This window comes from Artemia sp. Qi Xiang Cuo, chromosome 12, assembly GCF_049724085.1.
Source record: "Artemia sp. Qi Xiang Cuo chromosome 12, ASM4972408v1, whole genome shotgun sequence".
NCBI classification, from domain to species: Eukaryota; Metazoa; Arthropoda; class Branchiopoda; order Anostraca; family Artemiidae; genus Artemia; species Artemia sp. Qi Xiang Cuo.
The window spans coordinates 43,439,544-43,467,182 of NC_142805.1; the positions used below are offsets into that span (position 1 = coordinate 43,439,544).

The window sequence follows — 27,639 nt, forward strand, 5'->3', positions numbered from 1 at the left end:
TACCTAATTTCCAAAACTTTCAACTACGTTAAATAAAATGACTATCTAAAATATTGATTGGATGTGCTTGGAGAAAAAATGGGCGTGAGAGGGGGGCTAGTTGCCCTCAAATCACTTTCGACTATTAAAAAGAGCGATAGCCCTTTGAATTTCCAATCGAATGAGCCCTTTTTATAAGTTTTCAACGACAAAGATTTCAATAAAAACCTTATATGCCCCCAGGGCATTATTTATAACTCGTGCCCTGAAGACTGTGGGGTTGGTGCCTTGCGCAAAGGTATAATTTTTTGGATTTAGGATAGCACAAAACAAAACGACTACCCCAAAATCTTTACAGGACGTGTTTGGGGAAATAGGGGATGTGAAAGGGGTGTTATTTGCCTTTCGATTACTTCCAACTACTAAAAAGGGCACTAGCCACTCTAAGATTCAATCGAATGAGCCCTTTTTGAAGTTTCTACGACAATGCGTTATATAAAAACCTAATATGCCTCCTGGGCATAATTTACAATCCTTTCTCTGAGGTCTATGGGGGGGGGGGGGGTTGTCATCCACAAAGACCTAATTTCCAGAAATTAAAACTACGTTGAATAAAACGGCTATCTCAAAATTTTGATTGGATGTGTTTAGGGGAAAGGTGGGCGTGAGAGGGAAGGGGGATTAGTTGCCCTCAAATCACTTTCGACTATTAAAAGGATACTAACCCTTTGAATTTCCAATCAAATGAGCCCCTTTTCAAGTTTCTACACTAAAGAGTTCAATAAAAACCTTATATTCCCCCAGGGCATAACTTATAATCGCTTCATAATCTCAAGGTTTCGATTAGAAATGTTTGGGGAAAAGGTGGGCGTGAGAAGCGGGTTAGTTGCCCTCTAATCACTTTGGACTATTAAAAGGGGCACTAGCCCTTTGAATTTCCAATTGAATGAGCCATTTTTGAAGTTTCTACGACAAACACCTTCTATAAAAAACCTTATATGCCCCCAGGGCATAACTTACAACCCTTACCCTAAGGGCTTTGGGGGACTGTCCTCAAAAACATAATATCTATCTGGAAATCAACTACTCTGAACAAAATGGCTGTCTCAATATTTTGATTGGATGTGTTTCAGGAAATGGTGGGCGTGGAAGGGGTGTTAGTCGCCTTCCAATCACTTTCGACTATTAAAAACGGCTCAAGCCACTCCAATTTCCAATTGAACAAGCCCTGTTCGAAGTTTCTACGACAACTTCTTTGACACGAAGTGCCCTGCCCTAAAGAAAAAAAAAAATAATACATTGTGCCAACATCATTCTTATATGTCCCCAGGGCATAACTTACAACACTTGAACTGACGGCTCTGAGGGGGTTATCATCCTAAAAGACCTAACTTCCAGAACGTTTAACTACGTTGAACAAAATGGATATCTCAAAATTTTGATTAGATGTGTTTGGGAAAATGGTGGGCGTGACAGGGGTGTCAGTCGCTCTCCAATCACTTTCAACAATTAAAAAAGGCACTAGCCCTTTTAATTTCCAATTGAATGAGCCCTTTTGAAGTTTCTACGACAACACTTTTAATCAAACCTTATATGCCCTCAGGGCATAACTTACAACCCTTGCCCTGAGGGATGTTGGGGGAGGGGTTGTTATTCTTAAAGACTTAATTTCTAAAACGTTCCACTACGTTGAATAAAATGGCTATCTAAAAATTTTGATTGGATGTGTTTGGGGAAAAGGTGGGCGTGAGAGGGGGATTAGTTGCCCTCAAATCACTTTCGACTATTAAAAGGATACTAGCCCTTTGAATTTCAAATCGAATGAGCCCTTTTTCAACTTTCTACAACAAGAATTTCAATAAAAACCTTATATTTCCCCAGGGAACAACTTATAATTGCTTGCCCCTGAGGGTTGTGGGTGAGTGTCCTCCTCAAAAATATATTTTCTATATGGATATCAACTACGCTGAACAAAATGGCCATCTCAAAATTTGTATTGGACGTGTTTGGGAGAATGATGGGCGTGGGGGGGGGGCTAATTGCCCGCCAATCACTTTCGACTATTAAAAAGGGCACTAGCCCTTTGAATTTCCAATCGAATGAACCTTTTTTGAAGTTTCTACGACAACGCCTTATTTAAAACCGTATATGCCCCCAGGGCATAACTTAAAACCCTTGCCCTGAGGGCTGTGGGGGAGTATCCTCCTCCAAAACATATTTATCATTTGGAAATCAACTACGCTGAACAAAATGGCTATCTCCAAATTTTGATTGGATGTGTTTGGGGCAATGATGGGCGTGGAGGGGGGGGGGCTAGTTGCCCTCCAATCACTTTTGACTCTTAAAAAGGGCACTAGCCTTTTGAATTTCCAATCGAATGAGCCTTTTTTGAAGTTTCTACGACAACGCCTTCTATAGAAACCTTATATGCCCCCAGGGCATAACTTAAAACCCTTGCCTTGAGGGTTGTGGGGGAGTGACCTCTTCAAATACATATTTTCTATCTGGAAATCAACTACGCTGAACAAAATGGCTATCTCAAAATATTTATTGGATGTGTTTGGGGGAATAGTGGGCGTCGGAGGGGGCGGTGGGGTTAGTTGCCCTCCAATCACTTTCGACTATTTAAAATGGCACTAGAACTCTCAATTTCCAATCGAATGAGCCCCTTTTGTCGTTTCTACGACGATCCCTTCCATATGAAGTGCCCTGCTCTAAAGGAAAAAAAAATAGTACATTGTGCCAACATCGTTCTTATATGCCCACGGAACATGACTTAATATCCTTGCCCCGAGGGCTGTGTGGGAGTATCCTCCTCAAAAACATATTTTCTATCGGGAAATCAACTATGCTGAACAAAATGGCTATCTCAAAATTTTGATTGGATGTGTATGGGGGAATGATGGGCGTGGGGAGGGGCTAGTGGCCCTCCAATCACTTTCGACTATTAAAAAGAGCACTAGCCAATCCAATTTCCAATCGAATGAGCCCGTTTCGAAGTTTCTACGACATTTCCTTCGATACGAAGTGCCCGGGTATGAGAAAAAAAAACACATTGTGCCCACATCGTTCTTTACTTAGGCAGCGCTAGCACGCTGCGTATTATTTTTTTTTGTTTTGTTTTTTTCTTTCTCTTCGTGTGTTTAGTATGTTTTATTTCGATGTAAGTTAAGTTTAAAAAAAGAACATTTTTGTTTCATTTTCACCTCTTTTTTCCGTTGAGAAAAGTTCTCGGACGTGGGGCTGAAATATTCGGAGTGTGTTTGTTTAATTAAGTGTTTATTTAGTTCTATTTATTCACTGCTTTATCAAAATTAAAACCCTTTTTTCTTGCTTAATTTTTCGTGTTGAAGATCATTGCCTTATCCCACTTCAATCAAGGTGCAAAAGGCCTTTGTATCTTTGCTAAAAAGTTGGTTCTGAGACAGGAAGGGTGTGGAAGGTTGTAATGTCGGAGGGGACTTTCTCACTTTTTTCTTCAACCCTAGAAACCAAAAGTTATTACACACTTTCAATATGAACAAGATACTAGCTGTCTAACTTTCTGCTAAAAAGTCGACAGTGGAGAAGTTCTGAGTGCAGTTCTGAGACATTTTGTTTTCGGACCAAGTCGCGACTCGGATTATTCTGCATTGAGTCAAGACTCGGTTTGGTTGTGCACCAAATCAGGATTAGTGATCAGTCAGGACTTGTGCTTATTTTTGCACCAATTCAGTCTCCAGCCAAACTGGGGAATTTAAAAGTTTGGATTTTCCTATTTTCTGTGTGAAGTCAGACCATAGGAAGAGCTCATATCGTTTTGGCAAAAATTTCTTAATTACCTCAGTTTTGTTCCAGGCTTTCGCAGTCCAACTTAATGCCCCCCCCCCAATCATACAGTTTAAAAATGCTTGTACAATTCTGGTTTAAAAAATGTAACATACCTACCTTTCTATTTGAAAGTTGGCAGTGGAGGGAAGGAGCTGACACGCTTTGAAGCGTGTTGCATCTCCATTGCAGCCAGTTACACCTATTTAAATCTCTTGTATTATAGCAGTTTTAACAAGGTGCAACAGCCCCAACGTTTTTACTTTAATGCAAAGTAAAGACCGTTTATACATTTGATACCCTTGTACTGGGCGGGGTATGCGCTGGTATGCGTATATGCGCGGGGTATGCCGCCCTCCTGGAGACCCATTTCTTTTACCAATCAAGCACTATGAGTGAAAATATGTTTGATGAGTGAAAATACCATATTTTTTCCAATTGCAGTTCAATATATAAGTTGAGCTAAGCCAGATATTTGTCATTGCAAATATGCGAAAATGTATTTTATGTTTAGTTACAATTACAGACTGGCTTGTATAAAATTTTAATAAACAATTTCTCGAAGTACCATCTAATTAGATTTGGTTTACTTACAAGTTTTTAAAGTTAAATTATAGCACAACTATAAACACTAATTTATAATTCATAAATCTGTTTAGAAAAATTCTTCGGTTTCCCTTTAACCTTCTGCGAAGACTTGGCAGTTGTCGATTGCCTGTGAGGCGTAATCTTGCTGTAATCGTATGAAGTACTTGCAGCTGTAGCTCTTGAGTTCTGCGCTGCTGTGGAGTACATGTTATATCCTGGAATGATGTGAACTCGCACCTCGGAGGTTGGGCGGATTGTTTCTTGACGTACCTAAAAAAGTTGGCAATAGATTTTGTTTTTCTATTGAAACACTCCTAATCATAAACAGACGTAAATTTTACCGTTTCTTATATTGTTCAGATCAGTCACGCTCGCATTTTTTTTGTTTGGAGGGGCTAGAATTTCCTTTGGATTGGAGGATATCTTCAAGAAACTGCGAATAATAGGACGTTGAATGAAATATGTAAATAAATTATAGGGAATTTAGTTCCTCTTGAAGTCAAAATATAAAACTTGAGCTTCCTTGATTTTAAGGCTTTTTGTTTCCCGTTTTACGAACTTACCAAAATACAATTTCAATTTGACTTCTAGTGACACCATGTCACAAACATTGGTATCAAAATCAGAATGGGTATCAGAATCTGGAATCCGAATGAAATCGCAAAGACCGAACAGTCGGTACTCATACTGTCATGTAAGTTGTAAACTTAACCAGTTTCTTACGGTTAAAGGATGCAAAAAGTCTACCTTAGTATTTAACAATGTCAAACACCGAGTAATCATACATACTGTGTGTCTTTTTCATAGTATTATTCTATATTCTCAAATTTTTTTGCCGTTTCCTTTTTCCGCTTTTGTAGTTTTTTGTTTTTGTCTAAGTGTCATTAGTATCCAAAAATTTTAAGCAGTCTATTCTCGGGAGTAATTACAGAATACTATTTCGAACGATCTTTATTGTGCTTAAGACCAGTTATATGTTTATCCATGGTAGTGACAGTGGTGCATATTGAACTTCAAAGACTACGTATGAATTCATAATGGACAAAAGAAAAATGTTGTCAATTGAACTTGTAACTTAATTAAAGAAAGACTTAAATTACTAGGTGTAACAAATTCAAAATCCAGATGTACGTTTGTTAAATAAGGAAAAAACTGTACAAATTCTGTTAATCCTAATAAAATATACCTAAGTATGATAAAAATACAATACTTTGGAAACAAATCTGGGCTATATGTTTGCACATTAGGGGGGAGGGGTAAAGAGAGCGGATCTGCATGCAAAATGTGTTAGCTACAATAATTCCGATATTATGAAGTAAACATTGTTTTCTGACTTCACACTGTCCAAATACTTTACCCCAACACCCAAGGTGCAAATATATAGCCCAAATTATATATTTCCCATCTAATCTGTCAATTTTCTTTGTCTTTTCTCGTGCTAAGTTGAAAGAAACTAGCAAAAGAAACCGGTGATTTTGAATTAAAATCAAGTATTTTGAAGTAGGCATCAAGACAGTGCGTCAATGCATGAACAACTTAAGCTGCAGGGGGTATATCATTCAAGTACCGAGTAATAAAGGAAATAAAAATTCCTTTTCTCAACTAGACTGTTTTGTATTTCCTTTTATACTTTGTCCAGAAGAATCAATGAATTAGATGGAGAAAAATATCAATATCTTTCAACTAAAAAAATATCTTATCTTTTCATTTTTAGAAATTTCCTATTAGCTTTTATAATTATAAAAACCAAGAATTTATAATTTTCTTAAACCTAAATTTTCAGTAAAAAATGTTCCAAATTTAGCTTAAACGGAAATATATCGCATCGATGGATAAAGTCGTGGGGTTATTGGGCCTTAAAGTCGTGGGCCTTAAATATTCAAAGGATATTTTTTTTTTATAGAGTAAATATTCAAAAGATCCAGTTTTTGTATCTGCTAGTTAAACAAGGAAAAAAGCGTATTTTCATCAAGAGTGCCAAATTCTCCCAGAACTACGGACGGCTTATATAGAGGATATAAGTCAATCATTTCCAGGTGTTTGCGAAATACGTCGCCTGGACAATTTTTTAAACAGCCTTTTTGTGGAATCCAATCTAGTGTTCAGAAAGGACGAGAAAATGTAACTCTTACTGCATATTAAATGGATTCATTTCCTAAAATTTTTCTCGTTTTTTATTTTACCATCATAGGTTACCATATAAATGAAACGTCTTAAATTTTATATAACGTTGAGTGCCAATTTAACCTTCCAAGGTTTCCGACGTACTTGATGGGCTTTTAAACAACAAATTCATGCCAATAAGTTCAGTTGGATTTTTATTTCGTACTATTTTCTTTAAATTCAAATAATGGTATTGAGGATGAAATTAGTACTGGTTATTGATATTTTGAACCTGCATGAGAACTCGTCATATGCTGAACTATTTGAATCCAACAATACAGTAAGCAAAACCTTCACATTTGAGTTTACTTTCCTCTGGGTCTTGGTAATCCAGAAGACCTCCGGTGGGACGACTGGGCGTCATTTTCTGCATCATATCCATAAAACCATGTTTCATCATTTGTTATGACATATGTAAGCAGTTCTACATTGCTAATAATGTCATGTTTTGACTTCTGAGTAGCTTCCAATGGCCACTATTCTGTACAAAATTCAATTATGGAATAGAGTTTTGCAGCCACATATTTCATGCTCAAAACATTCGAAATAATTCTATGGTACGAACCATTTCTTTAACAGTGACTTCTTTACAGCAGTGACTTCTTTAACAGTGAGTAAGCGATGGTTCATAATGACCATTTCTCTTTTCCCCATTTTCATCTGTTAATGAAATAGGCTACTAGGATGTCCAGCGTGGTTGTCATATTCACACCTTCTTAGTATTTTTGGAAACGAAGGAAAGAGTTAACATTATCAATGTTGCGCAAATTTTGCAACATAAACTTAACATTTAACATAATAAAATAACCATAAACATGAATATTAGAAAAATAAATCATGTTCTGATCATATTGAAAAAGCCAATACCAACCCCAACACAAAAATACCAACCAAATACCAATACCAACACAAAAAAGAAAACATTCCAACTCCCAACATATTTTTAATGGGTTACCGGTCGATTAAAAAACACGAAGAGAAAAGAAAATTGTCTGTTGGGTGATTATAATACTGTCCCTACAATTTGATGGCAATTAAAATGACTTTTAAGTTTAATAGAAACATAAAAACATAAAAGTAATTTAAGTTTAATAGATAGTATTTTAAGTTTAAAGTGTTTTAAGTTTTTAGTTTTAAGTGTTTTAAGATAGTGTTTTAGTGTTTTAAGTTCAACAGTTTAAAGTGTTTTTAAGAGCCTAAACTGCGTCTGTATTCATTTATCTATATAGTTGTAATGTGCAAATTGTCTATAACTCGACCTTTACAAACAATGGCGCAATTGTATCTTCAATGAAATTAAGTTGGTGTACAATTCTGATTTCACATGGACAACATTAAAAGCGGCAATTCTATTTCCAATGAACAAGTAAATTCAACAAACCCTTCTGGAGAAATTGACGGACGTTTTGCAGCAACAGTATTCAAACAATGAGATGAAAGTTTCTCTGCATTGGCGATGGCAAATCGCATATATGATTGGATTTAACACTGCTTTAATCATGGCAACCCAAAGAAGTTGGCTGTACCTAAAAATAAAAAAAAAATGAAATAAAACCCATAGAACTCAACTTAAATCGTTATAGAGATAAATATTTTATATGCAAAAGGATATTAATGACAACATATTCCCTTTGAAACACAATTCATATTTGAGGCGCTATGTATGGTAGCCATCCCTGCTATATCTATTGGTTATGAGGCACTATGTATGGTAGCCATCCCTGTTACACCAATTGGTTATTAGATGCTATGCATGGTAGCCATCCCTGCTATATCGATTGGTTATGAGGCGCTATGTATGGTAGCCATCCCTGCTATATCGATTGGTTTGGTCTTCAAAATTATCTCCTTTACTATTTATGTTGGTTTACAAAACACTAAACTTCACTGAATTTTCAAATAGAGTCCTGTAACTTCAAACAGTAAGTAGTGACATAAATCCCCCATTAATTCATTATATTGATTTATACAGCGAACATATCGATTTTGGACGGCTCAGGTGGTGGTATCCTTCAATAAGACTCAGACCCAATGCCTCAACAAGTATTGAATTACAATAGCATTAGGCTTTGTATTAGATTTTGTTTTTGTCTTTCTTCACTTACTATTTATTAGCTTTTTAATATTATTACCTCGTATTTCTTTATATTGAGGGCAGACAGATCACGCTCGGTGAAATTTTTACACTCGATTATGCTCTAATTTCTCAAGAGATTTAGTTCATCCTAAAAGCTTTTCTCCTGTTCCATTTTCCCAATCTAAATCCATGGTTGATAATAGAATCACGAACACAGAGTACAATAAAATCAACAACAGCACATTCCTGAATAGCTTTTTTCAGGTTAGCTGATATTTCTAAAAGAGTTAAACTAAATTAAAGAAGTGTACTTTTATTATTTGTAAAAGTTAGGATATATTAAAGTTTCGACGACTTGAAGATAAGTTTTGCGAATCTGAGTTAAAGAGGATAAGTTTGATCTTTAAAACTTACAAAGTACATACACTCAGACATAGCTTTAACTCAAGGTTTTAAACCAGATTTATCAAATAAGGCATAGCCATACATTACCTGAGCTATTTTCTAGGTTGATATAGAGCTTCGAAAATATTTAGTTTACTTTTTTTTTTGCAACAATGATCCAGCCCCAACAGTGCTGATTTTTGTTTAAGGGCCTCAGCTTACCAAGAAGTTCTACACTCGCCATAGCAAACCATCTACACAATTATTTACTGTCATTCGTTGTTACAGTTGTTGTAATCTTTTAGGTTTACGTACACTGTATCTCGAAAGCTCCCTTTTTTTTACCTGACCTACTTTAATTAGAGGCAACGCTATAGCATTGCCTATAGTAAAGGCCATAAGGCTCCAATGTTTTATTATCATTATTTATTTATTGTTTTTTTCCCAGAGGCACTTCATATGGAAAGGGTCGTCTTAGAAACTTCAAAGGGGGCTCATTCGATTGGGCATCGAGAGTTCTAGTGCCCTTTTGAATAGTCGAAAGTGATTGGAGGGCAACTAGCCCCTCCCCACGCCCATCAATCCCCCCAGACATATCCAATGAAAATTTTGAGATAGCCATTTTGTTCAGCATAGTTGATTTCCAGATAGAAAATATGTTTTTGAGGAAGACACTCCCCCACAACCCTCATAAGCTCATTTTATTGGATATTGAAGGTTCGAGCTCACTTTTTAATAGTCTAAAGAGATCCGAGGGCATCTAGCCCCCCTCCCAAGCCTTCTTTTTTAAAACCCATCTGATGAAAATTTTGAGATAAACATTTTGTTAAAAATAGTTCAAAGGTCGGATAAGAAAAAATCCGGTGTCAATAGAACCCCCCCCCCAGGGCAGAGGGGAAGGCGTTCTAAGTTAAGCCCTAAGGGCATATATGGTTCTTATGAAAGGGATGCTTGTATTAATTCATAGAGGGCTCATTTAGTTGGTAATTGAAAGTTCTAGTTCACTTTTTAAGAGTCTAGAGAGTTAAACTAGGCCCCCCGCTCTTTTTTCCCAAAATCCGTCCGCTATGTTTTCGAAATTGTTCAAAAAATAGAGAGCAACCCCCCCCCCCTCCCAGAGCCCGGGGGTTAGGCGTTGTAAGTGTTGTCCTGGGGGCGTATATGGTTCTTATAAAAGGGATGCTCGTATAAACTTCAGAGAGGGCTCGTCTTATTGGACATTGAAAGTTCTAGTTCACTTTTTAAGAGTCAAAGGATATCCGATGGAAACTAGCCCCCCACCAACACACCCTTTTTTCCCCAAGCCCATCCGATAAAATTTTTGTAATAGCCATTTCATTAAAAATGGTTCAAAGGTCAGATAAGAAAAACTTATGTGTCGATGGAACCCACCAGGGCCCGGAGGCAGGCGTTATGAGTAATACTCTAGGGGCTTATATTGTTCTTATGGAAGGGATGATCTTGTAAACTTCGAAAAGGGCTCCTTTGATCGGAAACTAAAAGTTCTTGTTCGCTTTTAAAGAGTCAAGGGAGATCGGAGGGCAACTAGCCACCCCCTCCTCCACGCTCTAAATGCATCAGATAAAAATTTTGAGATAGTCATTTTGTTAAAAATAGTTCAAAGTTCAGATAACAAAAAACCCCGGTGTCGACACAGCCCCCCAGGGCCCGGGGGTAGGCGTTGTAAGATATGCCCTGGGGGCATATAGGGTTGTTATGGAAGGGATGCTCGTATAAACTTCATAGAGGGCTCATTTGATTGGAAATTGAAAGTTTTAATTCACTTTTTAAGAGTCAAAATTGATTGGAGGGAAGCTAGCCTCCCCCCACACTCCATTTATTTTTTTTACAGAGGCACTTCATATAAAAGGGTTCGTCGTATAAACTTCAAAGGGGGCTCATTCGATTGGAAATCGAGAGTTCTATTGTCCTTTTTAAGAGTCAAAAGTGATCACAGGGCAACTGGCCCCTCCAAGCCCTTTTTCCCCAAAAACATCTGATAAAAATAGTTCAAAGATCATATAACAAAACTCCTTTACGTATGGTCATTTCGTTAGAAAAAGTTCAAAGGTCAGATAAGGAAAACTCCTGTGTCGACACCCCCCCCTCCAGGGCTGGGGCAGGCGTTGTAAGAATTGCTCTGGGGGCATATATGGTTCTTATGGAAGGTACTCTCGTATAAATTTCAGAGAGGGTTCACTTGAATGGAAATTAAAAGTTGTAGTTCAGTTTCTCAGAGTGAAAAAAGGATCGCAGGGCAACTAGCCTCTCCCGCCCTCCACGCCTTTGAGTGTATCGGATGGATAAACCCATCCGATAAAAATTTCAGGTGACCATTTTTTAAAAAATAGTTCAATCATCAGATATTAAAAGTCCAGGGTCGACACAACCCCCCCCCCCGGGAATAGGGACAGCCCTTGTAAGTTATACTCTGGGGATATATATGGTTCTTATAGAAGGGATGCTTGTATAAACTTCAGAGAGGGCTCATTTGATTGAAGTCTAAAACATACTGCGTCATTGGCGCTTTACTGAAAACTATATGCATCTTGAACAGTCTTGGAAAGTATAAACAATATCAAATTGAATATTTGATGTATAATGATATTAATTTTTGAAAGATCCATCAGTTCAAGAATTTATTTCACAGTAATTGTATTTTTATTTTCAATGCTGTAAGAACTGGAAAAGAAAATATTTGTAATATAAGCTGTTTTCAGTTAAGCGCCAATGACGCATTAGGCTTTTGGTTTTTATTTACAGTTAGGAAAGGAGGCAGTATCCAAACACTTGTTTGTAGTGAAACTATATTTGTCTTTAACAACTTTAAAAAGAGCTAATAAATTAAACTGAATATTTGATGTATAATGATATTAATTGCTGAAAGCTCATCAGTTCAAAATGCTACTATAATTTTAATGTTTATTTTCAATATTAAGTACAAAAGAAAATATTTGGCATAAAATTGGTTTTCAATAAAGCGCCAATGACGCAGTAGGTTTTAGACTTTTACAGTGAGAGAAGGAGGTCAAACCCAAACTCTTGTTTGTGGTGATTTTTGTTCGTTTCGAGCTAGATATCCATATTCCATTTAAGTTTCACTCGTTTTAAGATTTACTTATTAATTCATAGTAATATCTATTGTATGTTTGTTTGCATTGATTGTTTATTTAATTTCTGTTCGTTTTAAGTTTCATTTGTACTTCAATAGGAAAATATTTTCTTCGTCTTAAGCTTGATTTTGATATTCAATCTAAGCATTACTCGCGTTAAGATCTATTTATTCATTTATATCATTACTTGTAGTATGTTTTTTTGCTATGATTGTTTATTTAATATCTGTTCATTTTGGGTTTCATTTCTTCTTTAATTGTAATTTCCTGTCGTTTTGAATCTTAAAAGGTATTTGTATCTGCTGAGCTTATGTTTAAAATGGCCTTTACTTTACTTTGAAAAACTTATTTTTCGGAAAGTTTTTTTTTTAATTAATAATATACATTAGTCAAATTCAAAAATGTAATTTTGGTGATTTTAATAGTCACCACCAAGGCCGTATCCAGGGGGAGGAGGTTACGTGATTAGCCCCTTCTCTAAAGTTTTCCAATCGAAAAATGTAACAACAGTACATAAAAACCAATTTCTGATGCCTTTTAAAAGTTTTTTTTTATTGTAACCCCCCCCCCCCCCCAAAAAAAAATCACAGATATTTATTTCTGATAAAATGGCGTAATGGCAATAAGCTTGTATTTGATGCAAAAAATAACTAGCTTTTTAATAAAAAGAAACTGAGAAGAATAAAAAATTGTACCCTGTATGTCCTCTAGTTTCTCAAAGTTCAAGTATATTTTACCTTCATTCAAAAACCTTGTTACAATACTTTCGGCTTTTCTATATCTTTTGGCTACATAATTTCATTCTAATATATTGATAATATTCCTTATAAATCTTTGCATCTTTTAATTCCAAAACTCTGTTCTATTTCATCTCATAGCTTTTAAATAGCAATTTTGTCTGTAACCAAGAGGACAAAGCGACGAAACCCTCCAAAGAATAACAAATTATGTATTAGAGAGGCGGAGGAAACTTTAATGTGATAATTTTGTTTCACTTTCTTTTTTTCTTACTGGTTTCACAAGTAAGAAAGAGAGAGAGAAAAAAAAATCTAAGTATTGCGGATACTTGAAATTTTTTGCTTTAGGTCTACTACATTGTATCACAAATACACCTACTTAAGTTTCGACTTCCTATGTAGATGTTTGTAGCAAAGTGTAAACACATACTGAACAAGTACTGACAAAACTCTCCAAAAGTGACCTCGCGTACCTCAGCGCCTCTAGAGAGTAAATGTTATACTACTTAATCGCTCCAAGCCAATAAATTAAATTTAATAGAGCTTTTACGGAACAAGTATAATCACTTACGGACCTTGTGATTTACTCGCCAGGTTCGCATAGGTATGGAATCGTCTCCGGAGATGCGGACAAAGGGTCACTTTTTTGTGTGGAGAGGATAGGTTTTGTCAGTACTTGTTCAGTATGTGTTTATACTTTGGTTTGTGGATACTAAATATGATACTCTTTATGTAGATACTTCTAATGTAGATACTAAACTTCAAATGTAGATTGATTAAAAAACTTTTTCCACAAAATAAGTTTTTCAAAGAAAAGTAAAGAACTACATTAAACCAAAAATAAGCAAAGATAGAATCAAATAATCTACCAAGCGTAAAACTACCGCAGATCAGCATCAATAAATTAATTACACCCAAAACGAACAGAAATTACAATAAATAACCGAATCAAACTCAAAACAAGCAGAAAATAACATGAATAGGACTCACAAACCCTATACCTTCTCGAGGCCAGAACATAATTTGTCTATTACTGAAAAAAAAAATCTTAAATGTCATTACTTTTATAACGTTAATGAATCAAAAATTATTTGGATACAAAGGAATAAATATCGGCATATGGGTACTAAACTGACAATGCACATTCATTTGTATTTTTTCCAGTAAAGAGCAAATTGTGTTCTGGCCTTGAGATTAGTACTCAACTTGATACAATTAGCCATTGATGTGACACTGTCGATATGTTCTTTTGATAACATGTATATTCATATACCTTGAAATTTTGATCTTAATGCTCTTAGCTTTACAAGTAGTTACAACAGAAGTAGTAGTTCGAGCAATAGTAACAGCAGTAGCATTACTAGTAAATGTACTAGTGGTAGTAGTATTAGCAGCAGTGTGCACATTGGTCAAAGTAGTTGGAATAGTTTATTAGAAGTAGTAGTATTAGTAGCAGTGGTAGTAGTGTTTTTAGTGGCATGCATATAGTAGGCTACCTTTTTGTCAACTGATCTTCCCCTTTAAGTATTCTCTGAAAGTTCCAACTTAATAACCAAATCCATTCTTGAGATACGCCCTTTTGACAATATGCACGACACGCGTTGCCCTAACTGCACTAGTACCATAGAAGTACCGGTAGTAATAGCAGCAATACTGTAATATTATTAGTAGTAGTAATAATAGTAGCAGCAGTATTAATAACAGTAGTAGCTGGTACATTTTGCCTTTTGGTCAACTGGACATCCAACCCATGATTCCCCTGAAGTTTCTTCTTGCTACGATAAGCCGTTCCAAAAAATATTGCTGATACGTCCGTATCAGCAATCTGTATGCACATAGTATGTTTTGATTTAGTTCAGCTTTCCACTCAACGTTTTCTCAGATGTTTATTTCAATATCCTCAGCCTTAGTAGTACTCGCTACAGAAGCAGTAGTTCTAGTGAAATTAGTGGTAGTAGTAGTAGTTGCGGTAGTAGTAGAAACAGTGGTAGTTGTAGTAGTAGTAGCGCGCAAGTATTGCCTTTTTGGTCAATAGGTCATCTCCCTTATAATTTCCTGAAAGTTCCAAATTAATATACTCTGTCATTCCTGAATTACGCCCTTTTGACCACCAATATACACATAAAATGTTTTGATTTTGTTCAACACTCCCTTCAACATTCCCTGAAAGACTCATCTTAATACCCTTCGTATTTTTGAAGGTAGAAGTTAAACATGCATGCTTTTTCTCAATAGCGTATACTATATGTATACAATGAGCAAATTCCCTAAATTACAGCCCTTGCCCTGAGGCCTTAGGAGAGGGTCGACATCCCTGAATTTATAATTACTGAACCTTTCAATAATGAATAGATTCTTAAAAGAGAACTAGAACTTCCAATTTTTAACCACATGAGCCTTTTCTAAAGTTTATACAAGCATCCCTTCCATAAAAAGCTTAAATACCCCTGGGGCATAGTTTACAACCCTTGCCCCCCGACTCTTCTGGTTTTTATTTACCCCAAAAGCCTTGTTATATGATCTTTGAAATATCTATAAATAAAATGGCTTTCACGAAATTTCTATTGGATGTATTGCAGGAAAACGCGACGTGTGGAGGGGGAGAGGTAGCTGCCCTCTGATCACTTTGACTCTTAAGAAGGGTACTAGAGCTTTTTATTAACAATCCAATAAGCCCTCTCTAAAGTAGATACGACCACCCTTTCTATAAAAACCTCATATGCCCGTAGGGCATAACTTACAACCCTTGCCTAGAGGGCTGTGGGGGGGGTTGTCATTGTTAAGCATGTAATTTCTGGATCCTTCAACTACGCTGAACAAATTGCTATATCAAAATTTTGATTGGATATGTTTGAGAAAATGACGGTCGGGGGGGGGGCTGATTGCTCTCAAATCACCTTTTACATTTAAAAAGGCACTATAACTTCCAATTTCAAATCAAATGGGCCCCATCTGAAGTTTATACGACCATATATTTCATCAAAAAACCCTACATACCTCCAGGGCATAACTTACAACCCTTGCTCCAGGGATGGGGGGGTTGTCAACCCTTTAAACATTGTCATATGTTATTTGGACTATTTTGAATAAAATGGGTATCTCACAATTTCAGTCAGATGCGTTTGGTGAAAAGAGAGTTAGTCGGAAGGAGGGGGGCTAGTTGCCCTCCATCATTTTGATTCTTAAAAGGGAACTAAAACTTCCAATTTTCAACCAATTGAGCCTCCTCTAAGGCTTATACAGCCATTCCTTCCATAAAACCTTAAATTTCCCCGTGGCATAACATACAACCCTTGCCCCCAGGCTGTGGGTTTTTTTTTTCAACCCCAAAAGGAGCATTGAGAAATATCTTAATATTTCTATTAGATACATTTTGGGACAATACGACGTGTGTGTGGGGGGGGGGATTAGCTGCCCTCTGATTACTTTTACTCTTAAAAATAGCACTAGAGCGTCTGATTAACAATCCAAATGAGCTCCCTCCGAAGTTTATATTACCAGGCTTTCTATGAAAACCTTATATGTACCCTTGCCCTGAGGACTGGGTGGATTTCTTATCCTCAAAAACATAATTTTCAGACCTTTCTGATACGCTGAGCAAAATGGTTATCTCAAGATTATGATTGAGGAATTGATGGGCATGGGGGGGGGATTGACCCTTTGATCACTTATGACTAATAAAAAATGCACTAGTCCTCTCAATTTCCAATCGAATGAGCTCTTTTGTGAAGCTTCTACGACAAAACTTTCTATAAAAACCTTATATGCACCAAGGGCATAACTTAGGACCCTTGTACTGAGGTCGACGGGGGGGGGTGTAATCCTCAAAGACATAATTTCAAGACCTTTCAACTACGTTGAACAAAATGGCCATATCAAAATGTTGATCGGAAATATTTTGTGAAATGATGGGTATGGGGCGAGGGTGATTCTCCCTCCGATTACTTTCGACTGTTAAAAAGGACAATATCCCTCTCAATTTCCAATCCAATTACCCCTTTTTAAAGTTTTTAAGACAACGCTTTCTATAAAAACCTTATATGCCCCAGGGTATAACTTACAACCCATGCCTAGAGGGCTGTGGGGGGGGGGGGTTGTCAACCAGGGAAACATTGTCATATGTTCTTTGGACTATTTTGAATAAAATGGCTATCTCACAATTTCAGTCAGATGCGTTTGGTGAAAAGAGAGTTAGTCGGAGGGAGAGGGGCTAGTTGCCCTAGATCATTTTGATTCTTAAAACGGAACTAAACTTCAAATTTTCAACCAATTAACATAGGTTGGGCGCAAAATCCTTATGCCTTCCCAAGGCCAGAACAAAATTTGCACTTTACTGAAAAAAACATAAATGTTTTTACTTTTATAAATTTAATAAATCAAATAATATTAACATTTTGATTAATAAATATCATTATATTTATATTAAACTTACATTGCACATTCATTTGTATTTTTTCAGTAAAGTGCAAATTTTGTTCTGGCCTTGGGAACGCACAGGGGTTTTGCGCCCAACTTATGTTAATTTCTGCTTGTTTTGAGTTTGACTCGGTTATTTATTGTAATTTCTGTTCGTTTTGGGGTTCATTTATTTATCGAGGCTGATTTGTGGTAGTTCACGCTTGGTAGATCATTTGATTTTATTTTTGCTTATTTTTTGTTTAATGGAGTTTTTTTTTACTTTTCTTTGAAAAATTTATTTTGTGGAAAAAATTTTTCTAATTAATTTCTGTTCGTTTTATATTGACATAGTCTTTTCAGGGAAAAAGAAAATAACACTTTAAATCTTTTCGTTTTTTTAAGACTTTATAGTTTTGCCTTCTATTTCTATGCTGGAGAAAAATTTTCAGCAATTTTTAAAAATATACTTCGTTTTAAAAATCTGGACATAAATAGTAGCCTACTGTTTAATTTAGTTTCATAACTCCTCTAGTTGACCTGAAATGGAAAACGTGATACCATTCGCAAAAAAATCTGTTTACTTCCTTTGATAGCATGGATACACTTACGCCATTTTGATTTGGTTAAATTTTAAGAGCAGAAACAGCCCCGAAAGTTTGAACATAATACCCTCAGTCGTTCTTTGGATAATGATGAGATGCCTTATTTGGAATTAGCAATATCACAGTGCATTTTCACTTAATCTTAAAGCAACATTTAGTTTTTAAACATAATGGGCAAATGGGAGGGTGGGCGTGGGAGGGTGGAAATTGAAGGGGGATTAGTTACCCTCCAAACACTTTCGACTATTAAAAAGGGCATCAGCCCTTTTTATTTTCAATCGAATGAGCCTCTTTCGAAGTTCCCACGACAACTCCTTCGATACGAAGTGCCCTGGTGTAAACAGCAACAACAACAAAAAATATCACTAATCACTTTCGACTATTAAAAGGGGTACTAGCCCTTTGAATTTCAAATTGAATGAGCCCCTTTTCAAGTTTCTACGGCAAATATTTCAATAAAAACCTTATATGCCCCCGGGGCATAACTAATAACCCTTGTCCTGAGGATTTTGGGGAAGTTTCCTCCTCAAAAACATATTTTCTATCTGGAAATCAACTACGCCGAACAAAATGGCTATCTCCAAATTTTTATTGGATGTGTTTGGGGGAATGATGGGCGGGAGGGGGTAGTTGCCCTCCAATCACTTTTGACTGTTAAAAAGGGCACTAGTCCTTTGAGTCTCCAATCGAATGAGCGTTTTTTGAAGATTCTAGTAAAACACCTTCTATAAAAACCTTATATGCCCCCAGGGCATAACTTAAAACCCTTGCCCTGAGGGCTGTGGGGGAGTATCCTCCGCAAAAAAATATTTTCTATGTGGAAATCAACTACGCTGAACAAAATGGCTATCTTAAAATTTTGATTGGATATGTTTGGGGGAATGATGGGTGCTGGAGGGGGGGGGGGCTAGTTGCCCTCCAATCATTTTCGACTATTAAAAAGGGCACTAGTCCTTTGAATTTCCAATGGAATGAGCCTATTTTGAAGTTTCTACGACATCGCCTTCTATAAATGCCTTATATGCCCCCAGGGCATAACTTAAAACCCTTGCCCTGAGGGTTGTGGGGAGTGTCCTCTTCAAAAACATATTTCTATCTGGAAGTCAACTACGCTGAACAAAATGGCTATCTCAAAATTTTGATTGGATGTGTTTGGGGGGATGATGGGCGTGAGAGAGGGGGGGGCTTAATTACCCTCCAATTACTTTCGAATATTAAAAAGAGCACTAGCCCTTTGAATTTCCAATCGAATGAGCCTATTTTGAAGTTTCTACGACAACGCTTTCTGTAAAAAGCTTCTGTACCCCCAGGGCATAACTTAAAACCCTTGCCCTGGCGGCTACGGGGGAGTGTCCTCCTCAAAAACATATTTTCTATCTGGAAATCAACTAGCCTAAGCTAAACAAAATGGCTGTCTCAAAATTTAGATTGGATGTGTTTGGGGGAATGATGGGCGTGGGGGAGGGGGCTATGTGCCCTCCAATCACTTTTGTATATTAAAAAGGGCACTAGCCCTTTGAATTTCTAATCAAAAGAGCCTGTTTTGAATTTTCTACGACAACGCCTTCTATAAAAACCTTATATGCCCCCAGGGCATAACTTAAAGCCTTCCCCTGAGAGTTGTGGGGGAGTGTCCTCAACAAAATGGGCGTGGGGGGGTTAGTTGCCCTCCAATCACTTTCGACTATTCAAAGGGCACTATCCCTTTGAATTTCCAATCGAATGAGCCTTTTTTGAAGTTTCTACGACAACGTCTTCTATAAAAACCTTATATGCCCCAAGGGCATAACTTAAAACTCTTGCCCCGAGGGTTGTGGGGGAGCGTCCTCCTCAAAAACCTATTTTCTATCTGGAAATCATCTACGCTGAACAAAATGGGTTTCTCAAAATTTTGATTGGATGTGTTTGGGGGAATGATGGGCGGGAGGGGGGGCTAGTAGCCCTCCAATCACTTTCGACTATGAAAAAGGGCACTGGTCACTCCAATTTCCAATCGAATGAGCCCTTTTCGAGGTTTATACGACAACTCCTTCGATACGAAGTGCCCGGGTATGGAGAAAAAAAAACAGATTGTGGCCACATCGTTCTTTACTTAGGCAGTGCTAGCGCACTGCCTATTAAAAAGGGCACTACCCCTTTCAATTTCCAATCGAATGAGCCCTTTTCGGAATTTCTACGACAAAACTTTCTATAAAAACTTTATATGCCCCCAGGGCTTAACTTGCCCTGAGGGTTATTGTGGGGGGGGGGGGGGGTGTCATCCTCAAAGACCTAATTTCCAGAACTTTAAACTACGTTGAACAAAATGGTTATCTCAAAATTTTAATTGGATGCGTTTGGGGAAACGGTGGGCATGATAGGGGGTTTTGTTGTTCTTAAATCACTTTCGACTATTAAAAGGAGCACTAGCTCTCTCAATTTCCAATCGAATGAGCCTATTTTTAAGTTTCTACGACACCCCTTTCTGTAAAAAACCTTTTATACCCCCAGGAGTAATTTACAACCTTTACCCTGAGGGCGTTGGGGGGGGGGGAGTTGTCATCCTTAAAGACCTAGTTTCTCTAACTCTCAACTACGTTGAAAAAAATGGCTATCTCAAAATTGTGATTTGATATGCTTGGGAAATGGTGGGCACAAGAGGGGGGTTAGATTCCCTCCAATCACTTTCTACTATTAAAAAGGGCACTGGCCCTTTCAATTCCCAACTGCATGAGCCCTTTTTTAAGTTTCTACGACAACGCTTTCAATGAAAACACTGTATGCCCAAAGCGCATAACTTAAGCATATCTCAAAATTTTGATTGCATGTGTTTGGGGAAATGGTGGGCGTGAGAGGGGGGCTCGTTGCCCTCGAATCACTTTTGACTATTAAAAAGGGTACTAGTAGTTCAATTTCTAATTGAAAGAGCCCTTTTTGAAGTTTTTACGGCCTCACCAGAGCTGCGTGAGGCCAAGACTAGCAAAATACAGGAAGTAGTCGGCAGCTAATAAGACGATATCAGTATGGTTGGCTTGTATTATCACAAGTGTGCTCTTTCGTCTTGTGACAACTGCTGTGTGGTATAATACCCGAGCGTCTGCTTCCTCCTAGTCAGACGAGAGATTGTCATCAACGGAACTTCCATGAGGCGAAACGGTAACAGCTCTTTGTCGACTCTCGAAATCTGCAGCGAGATGAACCATCAGATGGGTTGAAATTTTGTACTCCCAGACCTCGAAAAGACCTTTTAAGAGTTGACTTTTGGCTGAGCGACTACTGAGAATCCCGTCCCAGAGTGTTGCAACTTTGCTGGAGGAAATAAACGGGCTGGAAATATTTCCTCTAAGATTTCCTCTTCTTTCTCGACAGCCAGATGCTTCTTTGAGACTGAACGAGTAGTTATCACGGGTTCTATCGTCACTAAGAATGTCATATGACCAAGCAAATGGATAGACTGACAAGGTTTGGGTATTTCCCCAAGAATCCCATTGTAAACACTTATTCCAAAATCTGCTAGCGTCTCATTTTGTTCTGGTCGATAACCCCTTATGAACTACTCATGACATCAACTGTATAATCAGATCAAGGAGAGTCTTCAAAAAGCGTACGTGGAATCATTTTCAGGCCAGGCTGTTGCAGAATGTAGTTCAAGGCTGTTGAGTTTGTACCAGTACGTAGCTGAGGCTTCCTAAAACTTGATGATACTACTGCAAGTGATGCCGGATATGGCTGTAGCTTGTACTTCAGCAGCTCACAGAGGGACGAAGTTTGTGCTGAATTTGCAAGATGCAGAGCTCGTTTAAGCAGCTCAGTTTCTCTAATATCATTTTTTGTGGCTGTTTCTTTTTTCCTTGTTTGGAAACAGAGCTGGGATGCCAAATAGACACTTTTAGTGGCTTTTGGACACTTTTTCACATTGAAGGACACCGGGACACTATTGTGTCAAAAAAGGCAGCTTTTTAAAAAAAGGACACTTTTTGGACATTTTTCCAAATCAAAAACCAAATGTTTTTATTTTCTTTTCCTTTTGTTTTTAATAAATACGACTGCTTTTAATTTGTACTTTACTTCTAAGCTTTGGCAACGGCTTGGGGATTTTTCTTAGATGTTTTTGCGCCCTGCACGAACACCATTTACCAACCGAATAGGAATAGAACCTAAAGTCTTAAACAATGTGGTATGCAAAAACTATCGAATCCTTCTTTTTATTTTATCTTACGGTTGAAATTTTTCCTCAAGTTCGTTGGCTTCAAGGACCCACCTACTGCTTGTGGCAAAGTCATCAAGGCCGCTGAGAAGGCTAGAAAGAAGTGAATGGCCATTCCCTGATGTCGTGTTCCGCGTAAATCCCTGTGGCATGTAGCCGTGTGCATATGGCTATTATTACACTGCTGTCATAGAAAGAAAGGAGTTTCGCAGAGAAGCTGTGTTGCGGCTCAATTTTATTTATAGCCGCTAGCGAATGTTTCTAATTTAATTCAATTCAATTCAATTTATTATTCGAATAAGATTTATATTCTATACTTTCAGCTGTGATTTTTTGGCAAACGCTGGTCGCCAGTTTCTATCGAGTATAACTCAAGCGAATTTATTTCAATCGGCCTTGTCTTCTCACTTTTTTAGTTCTCGAAAAACGTCATTTTTGCTCAGGGCTACTTCTAAATGTTCAGAAAATGGCAAGATAGAGAATTTTTTAAACTATTTTATCCACTTGACCAATCAGTTGGCTGAGTAGTTAAGGTGATCGACGTCTTTTTTTTGAATTTAAAACATTATAGGTCAAAACAGAATTTTCGTTGCTACAGCCGTTCGGTCCTTGTAGCACCAACAAATTCTTATTAGCTACCGACGATCAACGACTCGCACAACTTTTGAAAATACCGAAGTGAAAATTATTTTCTACGGTTGGTTCTTTACTTTTTAACTAAGATAGGTAGTGGTATCAATAATCGACATAAATTTTTGCTCTATAGACGTTCTCATGACGATTTTTTCTGTTATCTCTTCAAATTGAACTAGCACTCAGCTTAATTTATTGGTAGCGTTAATGTCAAAGCTGGAAACACCTGCAGAACTCATGCAGGTAACATACCGCTAGGTAGCAGAACAAAGAAGGACGAATTTCACAGGTTTTGGTACTTTTTTCACAGGTTTTGAAAATTAACAGAGGCAACCCTATAATTTTCTAGAGGGACACTAAAAGTGTCCTCTTTTGCCTGATTTGGACATTTTTGTCCCTAAAAGTTTTGGCAACCCTGAATCAGAGGCGAAAGTTTGCACTATGCCAACTGTTACTTTCGTTGATGTTCCTTCGAGATATGAGCTTATGGCTTCGAAGCAAATGTCTCAGAAGTTAAGCAGACTATTTGCTACGGCTGCTGGAACTCTTTTCCCTATCATAAAGCTGGGCACCTCTGTTCTCGTCGACTTGAATAGGTTTCCGATTAACTCTACCAAGCCTATAACCGGCTCTCTACCTTTTATTGTCAGATTCGTAAATGCAGTGGAATCTGCATGATGCTTCATTGCCTTGTCATCCATATTCAGGGTTGATTTCAGCGTTCTGATGACTGCTGCGAGAAAGGGGAGAGTAGCCAGACATCGATCCCTGGCATTTTCAGTCGTTGTCGCATCAACGATACCAGAAACTCCTCGATGACCTTTGATGTTAGATTCACGGTCGAATCTAAAGCCATATCGCCTTCAATGCTGCAAAACAGATTGGTTGTTTTCCTTACAACAAAATTGCCACTTACAAACTCTCTATAAACTTTTGCCGCTTGCAGTTGTAGCATTTCTTCTAGGTAGTTAAGCGCAGCTGCGGCGTATTTATGGTTTGCAGATGTGAAGGAAATCGGAATCATCTCATTTGTAGCGTTTGAGTGTGATCCCCAGTCCGCATCTCTTTCAGCATAAACATAATCGTTTCCGGTACGGATAAGATCTAAATAGTTGATCCAGAGGCTATGATTCCTTATGGTAGATCTGGACTCGTATGGTAGATCTGTACTCCGAGAAAAGCGGAGCAATGCTATCCAACGCATCTCCTATCTGTTTGCATGCTTCAGAACTAGTTGTATCAACATGGTGTACCTCACGCAAGACAACTGACACCCCTTAAAATCGTTGTTGCCGGAATCCTTACCTTTAGCTAGATCAGATAAATATCCTAAATCCTTTCCTTTTATGTCGCAGTTTTTAGTACTTTATGCAATAGTCAGTGATCCAAGGCTCGTTATCGTTCAAAAAAAGGGAGGGAGTGGCTCACATCAGCCGCAGTTAGTTTAAGTATGAATTCCAGGGCAACTTAAGGTACTTAAAACGAATATCGGGGTGCACATCCTCGCACTAATGTAGAACTTGACGATTTTAGCCTATAAAAGAGAAATTGGGCTTTTATGGCCAAGTACTTTATGAAAACTAAAACCCGATAGATGCTTTTTTAATGGATGTGGAAACCAAATTCGCGCATGCGATCGTAGAACGAGGCATCTGTTGTTTTTTTCCCTGGTTAAAAATATTAGTTGCATAGAATGTAAATAATGATTCAAAAAAGAGCGATCTATCATTTGGTGAGATAAAAATTTCAGGTTGTGTTGAAACTATTTCGAGTAGAACGCTACTATTTAGAAAATTTTCTTTTTTTTAGGGGGGGGGGAATTTTCTTGTTCAAACGCTTATGTATTCTTGTAGATTCAAGTCTCGACTTTATTTTTATTAACAACGTGTAAAGGACATTCTGACAGTTCGAATGATGTGCAGTTTGATTCGTTTTTATCTTTTCTTAACAGCTAAAAACAAATTAAAAAAACTTGGTCATTGTAGACTAATTTCTGAAAGCTATGACTTTATTTAGAAAAAATAAAGTTGCTCAAGAATTAAGATTTTTAGAAAAAGAGGCACAAGGTTTGACTTGTAATGACGAGTAGAATTCAAATAAAGCATAAAAAAAATATACATATGCAAGCAAAAATTTCAGAAAAACCGAAAAGACCAAGAAAAAGTGTATTAAATAACCTTGTTTTCAAAATTGAATAGGGGTTAACTAAAAATAAAGGCTATGGGGAAAAACCAAACATACCGCATCAAAGTACTCGTTCTTATAATTCAGAATATGTCAAGTTTATAAAATTTTCGGTTTATTTTACAGTGTAAAAAAAAAATCAAAAGCGGTTTGACGTCGTTATACGCCAAATTTGACTTTATAGGCTAAAATGACCATGTCCTAAACGCATGCAAACTTGTGCACGATATTCGTTATCAGTACCTCCGATTACCCTGGAATCCACCCTCAAACAAACTGCGGCTGATGTGAGCCACCCCCTCCCTTTTTTTAACGATAGCGAGCCTTGGATCATTGACTAATAAGTGTGTTTGTTTTATAAATTTCATTTTACCTAATCACCCGCTAATGTTGTTTTGTTAGACAGGGGAGGGGGGGGGGAGTATAAAGGTGGAAAATTTTGATGTTGTATTATTACGTTGTCATTGAGCTATCCGAGTACTAATAAAATTTGGAAATAATTGAAAATTAGGAAGTGGACGAAAAAGAGACTAGTAGATTTATCAAATTTACGTGACACACAGGTCAGTGAGTTGAGGAAAACGAGTTAAACAAATGGAAAAAAAAAACTTACAAAGTGTAAGGTACATCTCTTCGAGTGCTGAATGCCATTGCAACCACCAAAGGCGTGTGAGTAAGACCATATACCAGCAAAACAGCTAAATTTGTCTGAACAAGAGCGTCGTCAAAATTCGGTTTCCCCAGTCGATGTATTGGAGATAATGCTTTTTCCGACTTTACTTTAAAAATTGTAGAAATGCCAAATGCTAGCCCCATTACCATAGGAAGAAGAATAATGAGTCCAGCTAGCTAAAATGGTAGATAATGATAACAGTTGTATAGTTGTAAGTAGTTACTTATAAGATAGAGTATTCCATTAGACCTGCTAGAAAAAGTCTTTAGGAAGGGATAGGTTTCAACGATCTAACGACTTCTGCTTAATGCTAAAAACTTGCAAAATTATGGAGCGAATGGGTGTTTAAAGCTTAAGAATTGTAGCAAAGCTGATTAATTCATTTTTGTTTAACCCAACTTTAAAGATTTTTTATCTCTTAATCAAAGCAAATTATATCTTAACTATCTTGGGACGACAAGAATGTTCCTTTCACGCAAAAATAAGAAAAATAAGAATTTTTTGCAACATTCAGCAGCCCCCCTCCCAAACACACGCAAAATACTTCATTTTGTTCGCGTCATTTGCGTATGTCAGGCAAACCTTTTGGTATCAATCATAAAGAGAAAGTGTAAAAAACAACCATTTTTAAGAGGCAGGTTTTTGTAGTCGTTTAAAAAAAATGCCAGTAGCTTAACTATGTATTGTAAGTTATTATTACTTGGGTTTCAATATAACACTAAAAATATACGAAAAGAAAAAGTTGTTTAATTTTGGAAAGTAACGCGACACTTATGGAAAGAAATATTCGAATCTCTACCTACATCCACCCTCATTTGAAACAGTAGATTGATATACACAATTTAGAAAATTTTATGCATTGACCCATGGGATTATCAGTTTCATAATTTGATTTTATTTCATATTTGTTTGTTCAATTTTTCACAAGAAACTCTTAGTCCGGGAGCCAGACCACTATAATGTGACAACTAGGTGGTCAGAAAGACACAGTCAGTTTGACAATAGTTTCCGACTATATCGACCACGCTGAATTTGAATATGGGTGGTGGTAAAGTTGGAGATTACAGCTTGGCCTTGTAAAAGCAAAAAAACACCCTTTTTTGGCCTATAAAACGTGTACAGACTCTTCATTTTTTTTCTAAGGTTGTACCACTCTGATTTAGTGGCGCAACATCTCATTTTTGTCCCAATATGTTCTTCTCATATAATATGTTAAATTTTTTCCGATATCTTGCATAGCCCAGGAGCTATAGGCTAATATTTATTAATTTTCCCCGTTAATCTCAAAATTCAAAGGTTCATTTTCAACTAAAACCACGTATCTCGGACCTTTCTATAATTTTTGTGTTTTTCATTCTTTTCCAGAATTTACCTTTGGTGTTTAGGTTCCCATTGCTGTAAAGCTCAAGGCTTATTCGGTGAAGCCGTGTAGAATTTTTTGAAAAAGTATAGGTCAAAAGATATATGCAAAAATTAATTTTTCCAAATGATGGTGTGACACATCTTTTATGCTAGGATTTAACGCCCAATCCGAATATAAACTTTACTTTTCAACCAAATATCACCATTTTTTTTTTTTTTTTTTTTTTTTTTTTTTTTTTTTGTCTTAATTTAAAATGTATTTACAATGCTGACTGATTTTCAGTTTATCTGCTAATAAGACTTCGCAGCCCAATCTTAACTTCGTTTGTTATAGATTAATTACTTATTTGTAGGCCTAAAAATTTTGTTTTGATTAATGTTTTTACAGGAGATGTTTTTATGCCAAATTTTGACGCCGAGTCCAACGGTAGTGTTAACTTGGTCATCGTGTTTCAACTTTAGTTGCTATATGCTATTTAATTTGCTATAAACTCCGATTTTCTTACAAATATAGTTGTAAATCCAGATTATAATCAACCTACCAAGCTTTGCAAGGTACTAAACTGACACGGAAGAACCATGCTCGACAGAAGCTGAAAGCTTAAGCCTGTAACATGATTAAAGAGTGTTTATTATTTTAAGTACTGTAAGTAAAGCTACAGGTAAAGCCTGTCAAAATACGATTCCCGCACATCCCAACGGTTTTCCTCAAACATACAAAAAAATCCCGCTAATCCTCGTCAGAATCGTCGC

General features: G+C 37.0%; 1 protein-coding gene across 1 annotated transcript in view; it reads right to left on the bottom strand.

The window, feature by feature from the left end:
• Positions 1-4,292: 4,292 nt before the first annotated feature.
• The window catches only part of LOC148946153 (histamine H2 receptor-like), a 312,118-nt gene continuing 288,771 nt past the window's right edge, over positions 4,293-27,639 (bottom strand). The window contains exons 5-7 of the mRNA XM_089097827.1: positions 25,465-25,700; positions 7,919-8,063; positions 4,293-4,644 (exon numbers count right to left, since the gene is read on the bottom strand). Of these exons, the coding sequence (XP_088953953.1) occupies positions 4,423-4,644; positions 7,919-8,063; positions 25,465-25,700 (603 nt within the window). The 3' untranslated portion in view covers positions 4,293-4,422. The remainder of the gene's footprint in view (positions 4,645-7,918; positions 8,064-25,464; positions 25,701-27,639) is intronic.